At 40.3% G+C, this 15,747-nt stretch overlaps 1 protein-coding gene across 6 annotated transcripts in view; it reads left to right on the forward strand.

Annotated features, from left to right (window-relative positions):
- The window catches only part of SHROOM2 (shroom family member 2), a 313,178-nt gene that overhangs the window by 277,122 nt on the left and 20,309 nt on the right, over nt 1-15,747 (forward strand). For 4 of the 6 annotated variants that reach the window (XM_075589388.1, XM_075589387.1, XM_075589390.1 and 1 more), the window contains 3 exons: nt 4,589-4,663; nt 9,649-10,359; nt 13,905-14,441. In XM_075589388.1, the coding sequence (XP_075445503.1) occupies nt 4,589-4,663; nt 9,649-10,359; nt 13,905-14,441 (1,323 nt within the window). The remainder of the gene's footprint in view (nt 1-4,588; nt 4,664-9,648; nt 10,360-13,904; nt 14,442-15,747) is intronic. The other 2 variants (XM_075589389.1, XM_075589392.1) reach the window with 1 other exon arrangement.

Here is a 15,747-nt window from a genome sequence, read left to right on the forward strand (position 1 = left end):
TTTGATAAACGCATGCGCAATTTAAAAAAATGTGCATGTTTAGTCCATGTTTCCTTTCAGGCTGAATTCTCCTGTGCATGAATTGTCTGCTTTATATTCTGTTGCTTGCTTCCCTGTGTACTATTACTAGCTGAATGGACCCGATGTTGCTCAGCAATTATAAGAACGCAAAAAAATACTGAGATTTATAAATGGATCATTAAATATTTGTTTCTTAATGAACAAAAAAAGTATATATTTTTTATTCTAATTGTGTTGGATAAACTATATTTTAGTTTTTTCCATCAGGTACAAAACAATTTTTCCAGGTCACACTCTGAAGCATCCAACATAAAGTTGACCATGTGCAAAACATGGATTTTCTTCATTCAGTCCAGCTACCTGTAATCCTGCTAAATTTGGTTAATGTCAGTGCAGTTTTGAAAGGTTCAGTCTGCCATCTTGATTCAAAATGGTGTCCAATTGCATCTAAACATTGACAAAGACCTACTCCTTGATCTCTGAAACCATCATGCAAAATGTGGTTACGTTATCTTAAGACGTGTCAGACAAATAACTTTCCAAAATGTACAGTAGATGATAAAGCTGTATATTATGACTTAAAGAAGATACAGTGCATTCAGATAACGTGTACATTTAAGCAGGAAGACACTAAAGCAGCTTCATGAGACCATTAGACCATTAGTCCTACTAGTGAAGTGAAACAGTGGTTCTAGGCTGTAGCAAACTAACGGCTGTAACTTAAGAGCATTGCAGGGGGAATTTGGGATTTTGTTAACATAGAAACAAGTGGTACTCTGAGCATAAAATCATAAAGATACGGTAGTACGAGTTGTAAATGCCCAAAAAACAGAACTCACCCATTAATGGCTAAATAAAAAATGGGCACAGCATAATTAAATAAATGTGGCAAAACCAGTAGAACGCAAAGATTATACTGTATACATATGAAGTGTCAAAGGGGCAGCATAAGGCCTCGTTCAGGGTGCAGGCTTCGGAGGGAGGGCGTGCTTACGTGAGGGCAGCATTCAGAAACAATGTATTGAAAGGGAATTGTGGTTGTCAGGGTAGCAGCTGCCCTGTCTCCGAAGTACGGAGTTGACGCTGGCTACAGTTTCAATAAACAACCCAACTTGTTTTTTGAAGCTGCAGCAGCGTCACTGGTACCTCGGCAGCCAATGAAATCATTCTTGAGAATGATTTCAAGACAGCAACACCGATCCCTAAGCTGCTGTCTGTAGCCCCGCCTCCTCAATTCTTGAAAAAGTCTGCTGGGGATGATGTGCACACATCGCCCAGCAGACTGCCGCTCGCACACGCGAACGCACGCCCTCCAACTCCTGCCTCTGGCACCCTGAACGAGGCCTAATGCTTTAGGGCAGGGGAGCACAATCTTTCCCTTCCTACGCTCACCCCCTGCTTGCGCCCCCCTCCTTCCCTTGTCTACAGCATCAAATTACACTGCGGGGTCACATGATGTCACGTGATCCGTGGTGTCATTTGATGACGCGTCTGTGAAGACAAGGTAATTGAAGTTGCAGAGGCCTCACACGGTTCCCTGCCTTGGGGAATAGCGCGGGGCCTCTGCAACCGCCGCGGCCCCCCTGAAAAATCTTGCACCCTCCCTTTTGGGATGAGCCCCCCAGTTTGCGCACCGCTGCTTTAGGGGACAGTGATTTATGAGCGAGTTCTTTTTGTTATGCTCCCTTTTTTAATCTGCTTCAAACCACTTGGTCATTTTGTGGTTTCTCATTATATTCCAGTAGGAGTAGTGTTTCCCATGTTTTGATAAAGGAGAACATGCTAAATTGCATTTAATATTAGAAATTATATAGAATTTTTTAAGTTTGCAGGTTTATAAAAAGATGATCGAGAATGGAAAAAATCATTTGAGAATAGACCTGTTGGGCCAAAACTATCTCCCAGAAGTAGCCGTCGGTCATTTTCTGCTGTCCCCGGCCTCTAATTACTGTCTCAGAGATTCATGTTTGGTTTTGGTAGGAACTTACTGCACGTTTGTCATCATTATAAAAACAGATAAAACAGAAAAAAGACCCCATACAACTTATGTAACACATTGTGCATACTGCTTTTGCTAGTATTAGTCTAACGAAGGGGTCTGCAACCTAGCAAGGAAGAAGAGACATTTTATAAAAAAAAATATTTCTCCAAAATATTCTGCGAGCCGCAACACATTCATAAATATTACACCCCCAAAAACACATACATATACTGTACACACCAATAGGTATATACTGTATAAGCATTAACATACAACAAAATATGTGCAGGAATAAAATACATCTCACAATAATAAGTCCCTTTATTTAGTTTTTTATACATACATACACTACCCTCCCCAAAAAACACACAACCGCCACCCAAATACACACACACTTCCCACCCTAAATACATACATACATACATATATATATATATATATATATATATACACACACACACACACACACAGGTTTCGACAAGCTAGGGCAAAGTCCACTCGCGCCCCCCCCCTAAAGTAACTCACCCCCCACAAAAGTAACTCCCTCCCCCCCTCCCCCCCCCCCCTTACGACCTGTGGCGGGGTCCGGCGGCGATCTCCATCTTCTCCCCTGCAAATTGTAATGTTTCCCCTGCAGGTCCTGAAAAAAATGGCCACGCGGCATCAAATGATGCTGCGTTGCCATGGCAATGGGGTGACGTGGCGCTGTCGCATCACGTAGCGTCCCATTGCCATGGCAAATGATTCGCGTGGCCATTTTTTCTGGACCTGCAGGGGAAACATTACAATTTGCAGGGGAGAAGACGGAGATCGCCGCACCATGCCGCCGGACCCCGCCACCGGTAAGCATTCGACAGCTGCCAAAATGCTGTGGCTTGCGGGCGAGTGCATTTGTCGAGCCCTGTGTGTGTGTATATATTTATATAAATGGCTGCCAATAAAAATCTTGGGGCCCAGGTCAAATTAAAGGAGTGCCGCCCCCCCCACTGATAAATCCCCCCCCCCATCTTCCCCTTTTAATCCCCGCATCTCACCCCCCCCCCATTAATCTCCACACCGCACAACATATTTTGTGTTCCTTAGGGGTGGGAGAACAAGATATGGGGAGAGACAGAGGGGGGAGGGAGGAGAGGAGACAGGTGGGGGGGAGGGAGGGTGGAGACGGGGGGAGAGAGAAAGGGGGACGGACAGAGAGAGGGGGAAGGAGAGAGACCAGAAGACCCTCACTCTCTGATGGCTATACCAGACTCTCTCCCTCACTAACCCTAAGGCTACGCTTATAGTGCCGGCGACGGTTGCTGGAAAATGAAATAGAGATGACTTCCAGCGATCGCGACCAATCCATCGCGCCGTCGCGTCGCGCTTACTATAAGCGCACGCGATGGCGGCACTATAAGCGCAGCCTAAGATGTCTAATGGAAGAGCACCGCTTAGCAAATATGGGCCAGTATCTTCATCTGTTTCCTTACCACAGTTTCAAATGTAAATGCATTGTATTCAATTGTATATGCAGTGTATTCAAATGGCTAATATGACTAAAACATTTAGGAGGGGATTCACTAAACTTCAATAAGAGGTATCTGAGCTTAATTTCGTAGTTAACTGCAATTTAAGTCCATTCAAGTCCGCGTCAATTTTTGATTGAGCGCTGAGACCCCTTATCGTAGCTTGGTGAATCCCGTCCGGCATTGGTGTTCAGGAGGTATTCACTAAAAATAATTACGTGCTATTCAAAATTTTCAGAAACAAAAGGTGACCTATGATTTTTCTCGTTGATATGGTAGGGATTCGGTCTTTAGAGAGACTGCAATTGTAAAGTTGAAAAATCTTTTTGGATGTCATTTTAAACAAAATGTAAACTACTGTACGTTGTTCAACTAAAATGAATCTGTCTTTTTGTGTAACTGTTTTCAAGTGTTTATTTATTTTTTTTTTCAGTTTGTTTTCCAGGTCTGTTTGTTGTAAATTCTACATTTGTAATTATGCTAAAGCATAAATGTTGAACCTTTAGAAGTGCAGTCCTACATATCATTACTGTGTGTGTATGGGTATATATATTAAATATCTATAAATAATATATATATTCATACACATACACAAAAAAAAATATATATATATATATTTTATATATATATATATATATATATATATATATATATATATATATATATACAGTATAATGTTAACTAAAGCAAACACATTTAGATATGCAAGAGCAATGGACCAATGTTAATGTTAATTTCAGATTTAAGTATTTTTCTTAGTGGTTCTGCATCGGCTCATATGTAACTGCTACTGTATATGCAATTCTCAATGGCAGTATACTACAAATCAGTCCTTTAAAAAGACTGTGGTATCTGTTACATACACATGGTATCTACTACAGACCCCTGAAAAAAAATTCTATTTTAATGTGGTCACAGAATGGCAAACGACAGAAACATAATAATACTAAAAGATAGAAATTTAAAAAATAATAAATATTAAAAAAAAAAAAAAAGGAGGACTGCATTTTTCATTGGATGAGGATATAATTTGTTTGGTAAAACAGTAAGTCATTCCCAGTATTGCTTTGTCTTCTTACAGCTTCTTTTCTAAACTCACTGTGTCTCTCCAGTCTCCTCCTACAGAGCAAACCTGCATTCTTTCTGGGTGTCAGAGGTACCTGTTTTTCCTTCTTATCAATGCTTTTCTTTGTGCCTTCTTTGTGGTGGTGGTGATTTACTCATTGCAATGGGATGCCTCCTAATAAACATTAATATTAGTACAACAAGCTATTAAACCCCCTTTACTGCCAGAAGGGTCTGTTGCAATGGATTGCCTACTCTTGGCAGCAACGGTGTTAAAGAGAGAATTCCAGGAGCCATGTTTCTCCCGTAGAAAGCTGAAATCCCTGGCAAGCTGTAATCTGTTTTATTGGCTCAGCATCAAAAATATATTGTAGGTAACTTTTTAACATTGGCTTTCAATAGTTATTTCAATCCTACACAGTCAAATGAGACTTTCCTTCTGCCTGCCCCCACCTACGCCTTGTTTTTTCTTTTATACATGTATAGGTAGAAGTGGGTCTCCGGAGATGAACTGCAATAATATCTGCACCGTGTACCCCATAGTTAACGAGATCAGTGGAGGAACTACCACATGTGCAGCCGGTTTGGCTGCACTAGGACCCACCACAGTGTTTCGGCATTTCTAGTGGCCCCCTGTTCACCTAGGCACCTACCTGTGGAGCGGAGGCATTGGGGGGAGCCCACCCATGTGGTTTTAACATGGAAGTTGGGCCCAACTAACGCAATCACCACCTGGGTGGGCCCCCTCCTTCGGATCCGCCGCCGCACCCACTCCACAGGTAGGGCCCGGGGGGGGGGGGGCCTTTTAAAAAAAACTTGCACCATTGCCTAGTTCTTCCACTGCCCGAGATACATACCGGAGAAGGTGCCACAGGTACCTTAAGGAGGTTTAAATGTGCCACACAGGCCAATAGGAAGCTACTTCGGATGATGTTACAGCATCTTATTGGCCCTAGTGGCGTGGAAGGTTTAAACATCCATTTTGTTTCCCCTGGGACAGTACCGGCAGCACCGTCACTGGAAAATTTCTCTTGAATCAGGGAGTCTCTGCAGCTCAAATTAACGCAGTTCAGCTCTGGAGAACCCCTGCTTCCTATACATGTAAAATAAATAAAACAACGTAGGTGTGGGCGCAAAGGAAATCGAGTTGGGGGACCTGCCCTATCATTTCAATTAAATGCATCATAACCTATAAAGAATATACATTTTGATACGAAATATATGGGGGATGATTCACCTAGTAGTAGTAGCAGCTACTTTGCATTCAGTGAGCCCATTCACTACAATGAATTTGCACTATATAGTGATTCTGGTTTTCGTGTTTATTTTTGTCATAACATCGATGTGTGTATATATGTGTGTATATATATATATATATATATATATATATATATATATATATATATATATATATATATATATATATATATATATATATATATATATATATATATTGTTTTCCAGTGTTTTCATTTAATTAATAAATCCGTGTTTATCAGTGCACATATTTTTGGTTTCTATACTGCCTTGTGATGCCTTTTCTCTCCCACCTGTAAATGGGTTGCCACCAGAGGTGGAATTTGATATTAAATAATGCTTCATTTCGGGTGTTTATCAGTTTTAAAGCGAAAGTTCAAGATGATCAGTTGGGGGTGTTTTTTTTTCTGTGTTTTTCCGTTAAAACCTAAAACCGGATTCCCTAACTAGATATAATGGTAAAGCTAATGCCTCTTGTTCAATAAGCTTCAATGTGGCCACGTCGGGCTTATTGAATAAGAACCTCAGTGCATTATGGAGTAATCCTTAAATGAAATGACATCAAATGATGCATCAAAACAGGCTTAAAAAAATCACATGATGATCCCTTAGATTAGAGCACAGGTTGTCCACAATTGATTAGGTTGGGTTATTTACATGTGTTGTCAATTAATTTACTGACCACTCATCATATTTGTTTTTGAACTACGGTTTGTAAAGTTGAAAAGGTTTTCCAAAATGGTAGGAAATTAAAATGAAAACGGGTGGTTTTAGAGTTCGCCTCTTTTGATTGTGTAATCTATCTTGGAGGCAGGGGAAATTGTTACAATGGCCTCTGTCAACACGGGTACATTTATGGTAAGGCAAATGCTCTGGAAGAATTTTAGCATGGTTTGTGCCCATACTGGAAAAGGTTAATAAGCTGTGTTTTGAAAAGAGTGTTATAACCCTTCAATAAAAATCGCTTTAGATTTGCATTTGAAAATGCTTAATGGACATCTGAATAAAGAACACTTTTTATATTCCATTGGATAGTCATTGTAGTTGCTCAATGAAGAAAATTAAATGAAATATTTAACAAAGAACCTTTATGCTGAGAGCCTTACGTAAGTGTGAATTGACTGATGTTTGGCAGAATTTTTAGTTGTATGTTGTTGGAATAAGAAAAGGACATTATCCATGATCACAAAAGTACAGACCAATGGACATCAAATCTTAGGCCTCGTGCAGGGTGGGCAGAGGCGCGCTGGCGCTCCAGCGCTGCGCCCTGCTCGGCCGTGCTTTTCCTGGCCGTCTGGGGGCGCGGCCTCTATGTCACAGAGCTGGTTCGCCCTCATTGGGCGAACCGCTCACGTGACGCGCTTGCGAGCGGCAAATTCAAATTTGCTCGGCAAGCGCCTGAGCGCCGAGCAGGCGCACCCGCCCGCTCACGCAGGCCACGTGCGTTGTCGCAACATGTCTAGCGTGAGCGTGCGCGCCCGCTCAGCGCCACCCTGGACGAGCCCTTAGTCTGACAGCACTGCACCACTGCTTGATAACCTCGTACAGCCATGATGGCTTGAGAAACAATTTCCAGTTACAGATAAATATTTAGTGAAAATGTGCCAATGTTGCTAGCTATACATAACATTCATGTTAAATACCACAGTGAACAATGTAAGTATATTACAGCAGCCATGTAATTAGCAATAATGATATTGTACAAGATATATAGAAGGTATAATCAACATCGGCTGACCACAGTGTTATAAGAGCCAAGGATTATAGGATACGATTTCCTGTAAGTTCTTCACTCGGAGTCCAGTGTCGCCGCGGATGTATGCGCACGCTCCTGCATCTTGATACATTCCAAAATAAATGTGCATTTGCCAACTGCTGGGCAAAGACACTTTCATTTAGAAAATAGAATGAGTGCACTTTTATCTCCCTATTATTTTTTTACAAACATCTTAAAGCAGCAAAACGTGAAATCTTATATGGTTTAAAATTTTTAAATACATCCGTTATGTAGTATTAGATAATAGTGATAGTTTTTGTTTTTTTTATTCAAAATGAATACTGCCATTTTTAAAGAGTTTCAGAGCATCCTTTGATTTCTATAGCCGGGTTTAGCCCACATCCCCAGTGCTGGAAGATCTTTGCAATACTTTCCTGTTTGGGATAGTTTGTTGCCAATGTTCCCAGCTGCAAACTATAACAATAGATAATGTTACCATAGTAATATCAGGTTACATTGTGTCTGCTGACTGAAGGATTGATTGAAACTGAAAGGCGGCCATTATGTTGGACACACAGTCAGGATTTTGACAAATTTACAGCAGGAGCCCCAAACAATTGCCAATTTAGCTAAGAATGTACACATTCTTACATTATTACATGCTTTACATATAAAAATGGGAGAAAAAACTAAAAAATTGGGGAATGTAGTATTACTAAAAAAGGGAAATGTAGTATTGCTGCTTGAAAAGTTAGGCTACGGCCTCAGTCACTGCGTGCCCGCGCACGTAGGAGCGCCTGGCAATGTGTGCAGCAGTTTCAGCCACGATCTGTGGTCCAGAGAAGAGCCAGGAGATCGCGATGGAGGGGGTGAGAGGGGGGATGTGGAGGGGGCGCGCGGCCATGACGTCACACGGCTGGTTCGCCCTCATTGGCTAATCCGCCACCATGACGTGGCCATCGCGCATCCCCCGCAACAAAAAGCTTGTCTTTTTTGGCAAATGCGGTCGCGCACCGCGGTTTCTGCAGGCGCGCGCAGGCAGTGACTGGGGCTGGCGCAGCCGCGAGCAGTGGGGACGAGTCCATAGGCATGATAAACATGCCGCATCTCACGCACCGATTTATGTTTTATTAGTATAATAGCAGAAATTGGTTGTGTATTAATAAATAGAAACGGGGAAAAAAAAGAACATTTTAAAGTGATGCGTTTTAAACAATCTTTTCAAAAATTAGATTGGATGGTTTTTTTTTTTGTTGTTTTTTTTTTTTTAAAGGCCTCTCAATGTTACAGATTTGGGAAGATACATCGCAGCGTGTGCACTTCTTTGAAGCTTTTAAAGCAGCAGTCCCTCTCCCTGCTCATTTTTTCCCCATTTTGCACTATTTTTTCAGCTCTGGGGACATCCCGGTTCCCGAGATACTTACTTGGGAAGTCACCAGGATTGAAATCTCCCTCTAGGGGAAACAAAATGGCTGCCAAATCTCGTGCCAATATGAAGCCGCAACATCATTCGGTTGCAGGTTCCTATTGGGCGGCTATTTAAAAATCACCTTTAAAAAGCAGGAAGCGGTGCCAATAACTTCACCAGTAAGTATCCCGGAAACCAAGGGTCTCCAGAAGTGAAAATAGCCCAATTCAGCATTGGAGGACCACCTGATTCCAATCCTGTGAACAAATGGGATGTTAGGGGGGTTTCTGCTTTAATGTTGCACGCATCATTTTTTTTAATCATTAAAAATAGTGTTATTAAAAATATTCCTCCTACTTTTCTACAAATAAGATAACCCCGTTAACGCACAAAATAACACATTAAAAAACATGTGATCTCTTTAACCATTGCTTTCAATAGCCCTACTTTTAAATAATGCGCCAGCGTTAACGCAACGCGTTGCTTTATCAGACGTAATAACATCTGCTACATCTGTAGGACACCTTACTTAGCAAGTGGTAGAAAGATGTTCTTAATTGATGCTTTGAGGTGAGCTATTAATTCACATAGATTGGTAAAATACTTGTGTAAATTCCTGTGATTTAAGAAATATGGGAATTCTGTTTTTCTAGTGAAGAGTATGATAATAATTGAATCTCATTTTTCATGACAGGATTGTTGAAATAGTGGAAAAGGAAGATCCTTCAAGAGGAAAAGCAGACATTATATGGAACACCAAATGGAAACCACATGGTAAACCATCTCAAATAAGAGAAGTATCATATACACCCCAAGAAAACAGAGCAAGATCTGGGACACTACCAAATGACTACAGATATATAAATGAAAATGTGAAGCAAGAAAAAATTGCTGGTCCTATTCCTGAAACCCACTCTGGTATCAAGAATTACTCCCATGCAGAAGAAGACAATCAGTGGTTAGATCAGACATCAGTGAACAGAAAGCGTGGACCTGCACCTCAAAGACCTCCTCCTCCTAAAGTAGACCACAAATACAGGCGGCAGAACGATTCCACATCCTCTCTTGCTACTTCTTCAGAGTCTTTGCTGACAACCCAGGCCAAGAGCGTACACTCCTATTCCCCAAGCAGCCTGGATGTAGTCATTTCTCAGCCAGCTCTGGCTCAAAGCCCAGTTGTGTATCCCGAGAAACATTTGCATGATACCAGATTCTCTGCATCATTAGAGAATGACAACAGATGCTTAGAGAGGAAGCTCATTGACTCTGAACCTGCTGTGTCCTCAAAGTCCAACTATCTGCAAAAACCTGGAATGGAACCATCTAGATCACCTTCACCTCAATTTGCTCCACAAAAACTTACTGATAAACCCCCACTTCTGGCTCAGATTGACAACATGTCCAGGTAATGCTTTCCTAAGACATTAAAACTAAATGCATCCTACACATAAACACGTACGTTACAGACATGTGCCAATGTCTGTGCAATGGCTAAACTCCGTGCAGTGCTTTCAAGGTGGCTTCACTAACAAATCTTAACAGAAAACGTGGTCAAGCAAAGAAAAGCAAGTAGCTCATGGACAATACTTATATATACAGTAGAGCAATGAATATTTAGGATACTTTTGTACCTGAGCTTTTGCAATAGAGTTAATAAGCCATATATGACATATATAGATATGACCCGTGATTTCCTAATAAACTTGGGATGGGTGAGAGATCACAGTGTAGGGTCTCTGGTCAGAGTACCATAACTCAACAATTCCAATATTTTGTCAGGATTTCAGGAACCTGTTTGGTTGATATTTTAAAGGACTTGCCATGGGCTAACTAGAAACCAGGAATATTGCTTAGGTCATGTAAATAGTTGTAAGTAATAGGGCTATTGTTTTATACATGAACACATTTAATGTATAAACAAGACACACAAAGAGTAGCATTGATGTATAGCCTGTTCTAAGCTTAGGGGGCAACATTGCAGACCCAGGAGCTTTGCATCTGTACTCCTGATCCCTTTGAGCCTCCTACAATTGATAAATATTCATTGTGTATGTGTCATAAATGTTGTAGATCTAGAGAAACTACAGTAGTTCTAGATCAAATGGATTTATATTTAGTATTGTTTATTTAAAACCATACAGTGCACATTAAATATCTTTATATAAACCTTCCAAATTGATTTACATTCGTTTTAAAGAAAGCAAAGTGCATGGGCTAAAGAGAACACAAGCTTTACCTCATTGTTACGGATTTTACAAAAATATAGAATTTTTTCTATTAACGACTTCTTTATAAACCATTCTAGATTTTAGGGAAACCGAGAAGAGCTCAGGAGACCAATGTTTTATCCAACCATTTAATAACTTCTAGGATCTTGTTGTGCATCCAATCTGGTCATAGAATATCAGACCAGAATATCATGATCCTATTGTAGATTTAGGGGAAACAAAAACAAAGTGATTAGGAAGAGTGAAGCTTGAGATTTGTGGCCACCTGGCACCATAAAACTACATGGAAAACTCTTGTGTGTTGTGTCAAATATACTATCAGATAAATACTGCACAAGCCTGAAATAAAATCCATGTTCTAGTAAGGCAAATTTGGTGCAAAATTAACAAAAACATGTTAATTTTGTACCTCATAGCATCAATGTATGAAGGCATCCCTCCACGTGTTGCCCCATGTGAATCTGTGTGCCCTTTCAAAAGTGTGAAAGCAACAATACAGGTTTATTTATTTTGTTGTTATAGGATTGAAGCAGAGGTCTCCAGAGCTGAACTGTGTTCATTTCAACTCGGGGGACCCTTGCTTTCAGAGATACTTACCTCCATAGGGGGTACCGATATTTGCAGGCAGGGAACTTGTGTGCCTAACAAAATGGCGATGTTTAAATGTTCCAGTGGGCCAATAAGAAGCTGTGACATCATCAGGTGTGGCTTCCTATTGGCGTGACAAGGACATTTAAACACCACAGAGGTAGCGGCACCCCCTACGGAGGTAAGTATCTCGTGAAGCACAGGGTCCTGGGAGCTGAAATTAACACCGTTCAGCTGCGCTGAACCCCTGCAATCCTCTAATAAAAAAATAAAAAAACCTGTGTTGCTGCTTTAAAAGGAGGGGGTAATGAAAGGGGGGATGACCTCTTGAACCTGCTTTGTTTAAATTCATTTATATTTACCATTGCATATCAAAATACAGACTTATGTGATCTTAGTTTTTGGTGGCAAAATTTGATCATCAAGTCCACCCATCTGTTCTCCGTGCTGTGATTAAATTGAAAACATTAAATTATCAACTGTGCAGAAATTATGTGCCCATACAAATCGATTTAGTTTCCTTTATGAAACCATTGTAGACAAGATTAGTTTGGAAGCACCTCTACTGTAAAGAAAATTTTTTTTTTTATTGAGTCGGAGACGTAGGGGTCTCCCACATGCCGAGATATATTTACCTTTATATGTGTCGTGTTTCTGGTGCCTTTTAGGAAATAAATACTGTATGGCTGCGATCCAAGCCTCACCCCCACTAGCCAACGGGATGCCCTAATGTCATCAGAGCATGACAATTCAGCTTCTTATTGGACAACTTGGCAGCCATCTTTGATTTTACTTGAAGTTTATTAGAACATAAACCGGAAAATAGTTAAGTCTTTGCACCCATGTAACCATGCTGCAATGATTCCAAAGTTCTAGAAACTTGGATTTAGTTTAAAAATGACGGTGACTATGCAACAAAAACAAATATAAAACTGCTGAAGTAATCATCCTACAAGATGCAAATCCTACAAGACATTAAACAACTTCTGTGCCAGCAGGAAATACCCCCCCCCCCACCCCTTGTTCCTGTATTTAAAGAGGCAATCCAAGGTGATGGATTTTTTGGCAAATGTAATTATTATTTTTATATAGGGTTGAAGCAAGGGTCTCTGCAGCTCAACCCCGTTAATTTCAGCTCCGGCGATCCCCTGCTTCCGGAGATACCTACCTGCAAATTAGATGCCGGTAGCTGCTCTCCTCGGTTACCAGTATTCACAATATGTTATCTGTTCAGATATTTCCCGGGCCAGTAGGAAGCTATGATGTCATCGGTGCGGCTTCGTTTTGGCCCATGTTTCGAGGGAGCTTCAAACTTGAAAGCCCTGGTTGCTGAGCAGCTACCGGCACATAGTTTGGAGGTAACTATCTCCGGAAGTAGGGGGTTCCTGGAACCCCTAAGATGGTTCAACTCCGGAAAACCCCCGCTTCAAATATGTAAAACTTTGCCATCTTCGATTGCTCCTTTAAAAAAATCCTATACACTACTTTATTACTTAGGTGAAAGTGTTTCCTTTTCAGACCCACTCATTTTACCCAAGTAGTAGCATTGGTTTGTATTTTTGGCAGGAAGTAAAGAAAACCAAAGGGGAACATGTTGTTTAGGTTTTTGTACAATCCTGTTATTTAGTTGAAAAAGCCAATAAATCACAGTTTATAGTCTTACTCTAAGCATACACAGGCTAAACTATATTTGGCTCTTAGTTCTCATTTTCTATAGTCATAATGTAATATTGTATACTTAAGGTCATCAATGAAGAATGGGCTTACAGTACAATTTCCTGTTTTCTTCCAAAGGCGTTAGGAAAGGTATCGTACAATTGTAAATGCAGAATTGCAAACTGTGTAACATTTGTAATGGACAAGTATGAACATTGTTGATAGTGTTGACATTTTAGACTATGAATTACATCTCTCTAGTCCTGAAAACGGGTGTATTACCACATTTCTAAAGAACTTGCATGCTAGTTATACAAATAACCTACATGTTTATACAACTGTCACTAACAAATATGTTTAGTTAACTTATTCTCTCATAGCAATTTGGCTTATGGCATCAAACCATGTTAAAGTATTTCCACATTGTGGTTTTCATATTGTGTTCATGTTGTAACTACTGCATGTTTGCCTATTTCAGAATTGAAAGAGTGATAGACAACACCAAAGTGAAAATGGTCCCCATTAAGATTATTCATTCTGAAAGCCATGCAGAGAAGGAAAGTAGACACAATTTGCTGAGTGCCATTGAGCCACCTGCCTTACTTTCCGGCCTTGCAAGGGACCAGCTCAAGACGCTCAGCACATCTGAACAATCTTACTCCCGCTTCTGTGCATATACAAGGCATGACCCTGAGGACCAATCCAGAGAGGCTGACAACCAACCAACTCAAGAACTGGTGGAGAACACCAAAGAAAGTGATGTCTCTTCTCTTACAGTCAGTTACTCAAAGAGCAAAGATAAGATTTATAATGACGTTAAGTCAGAGGAGCTGGTAAAAGAAATTATAGGCAAAGATAAGTCTCTGGCAGAAATTTTGGATCCTACTGCCAAAATGAGGACCACAATGGACCTAATGGAGGGAATCTTTCCCAAAGATGACCATCTTTTAGAAGAAGCTCAGCAACGCAGAAAGCTCCTTCCAAAAGTCCCATCTCCAAGACCTTCAGAGGAAAAGTAAGTATCCCCTTTTCTAATGTATAAATTAGTTCTTTATTAGGTTTTATATAAATTTGACATTTAAATCCAGATTAAATCTTTGGTGTTTTAATATTGGCATTCTACTATCTATCTTCTAAAAAATTCATATGAGGTAAACGGAATCCAAAGAGCTTACAATCCACTAGTGACCCAAAAATTAGACAGAAGAAGAATAATTTTGGGATCAATAAACCTAAAAGTGAGGTGCTAGAATACCATAGCAAATGAGTGGCATATATAGTTTATATGCTACATAGCTCCAACTTAATAAATGGAAATAAGTAATCTATCAAAAGTTTGATAGTTGTTTGATATTTGTAGATATCAACTATATGATGATTTTGGAATGATGCTCCTAATCATCCTCCACACCAATGTCCACTATGTTATTTTTATGCCAGTTACTGATGATATTAAGTATAGTGATTGACTTGTTTAAAATGGCTCTTTTAGACCATGTTTAAGATTGGTGAAAAGCATCACTTGTATCAGGGTTACAGATTTCCTCTAAAGAATACATATGATATTGTAGTGAAGTATGAGACAATTCATATACTGTAGTCAGATATTCGTTATTTTGGATACTCTGTCTATAGAGTATATATTAGTTTGCATAACATGCCTTACTTCTAGTTTTCAGACTGGTAACATGCGGATTGGCTTGTTCTGTTTTCCTATGGTTGCACTGGAAATGGTAAAAAAAAGTTATTAGCAGGTTTCATTGATCAAAATGTCACGATGGAACATAAAGTAATAATCTCCTCGGCTCACTGAAAAAAAAATCTTGTCTTTTTATTTACCATGGTGGAATCTGTTATTGTCTCTAGTGATACAGCACTCAGGAGATACAGTATAATTTTATAAATCCTTACCACTTTCCTGTCTTGTGATAACCCTCACTTGTCTTATTTTGCCCTAAAATATTTCTTGTCTTACATTTCAGCCACCTTAGTCCAGATCTCTGCCTAGCCTTCCGTTCCCTTAACCTTTTGAGTGCCAGAAAAGTTGTGGCACCTGAGTGGCACAGTTCTTCTGGATCTTAATTATGTAATCCCTTGGTGTAGTGATCACATGACCACGGGCAGGACCTCCAGAACGACCAGAATTGGGGGATACTCTACAACTCTATTCCCATCTTATTCACTGCTCCATTGGAGCGGTGAACGCGACCTCCCACTAGGAAAACCAGCATTTTTACCATGATGTATTATCCTGTACATCATAGGGCCTTTAGCGTGCCGGCCCTTGTGACGTTCAGGGTACAGTCATCGGGCGCTCAGAG

Source organism: Ascaphus truei, chromosome 3, assembly GCF_040206685.1.
Source record: "Ascaphus truei isolate aAscTru1 chromosome 3, aAscTru1.hap1, whole genome shotgun sequence".
Taxonomy (NCBI): domain Eukaryota; kingdom Metazoa; phylum Chordata; class Amphibia; order Anura; family Ascaphidae; genus Ascaphus; species Ascaphus truei.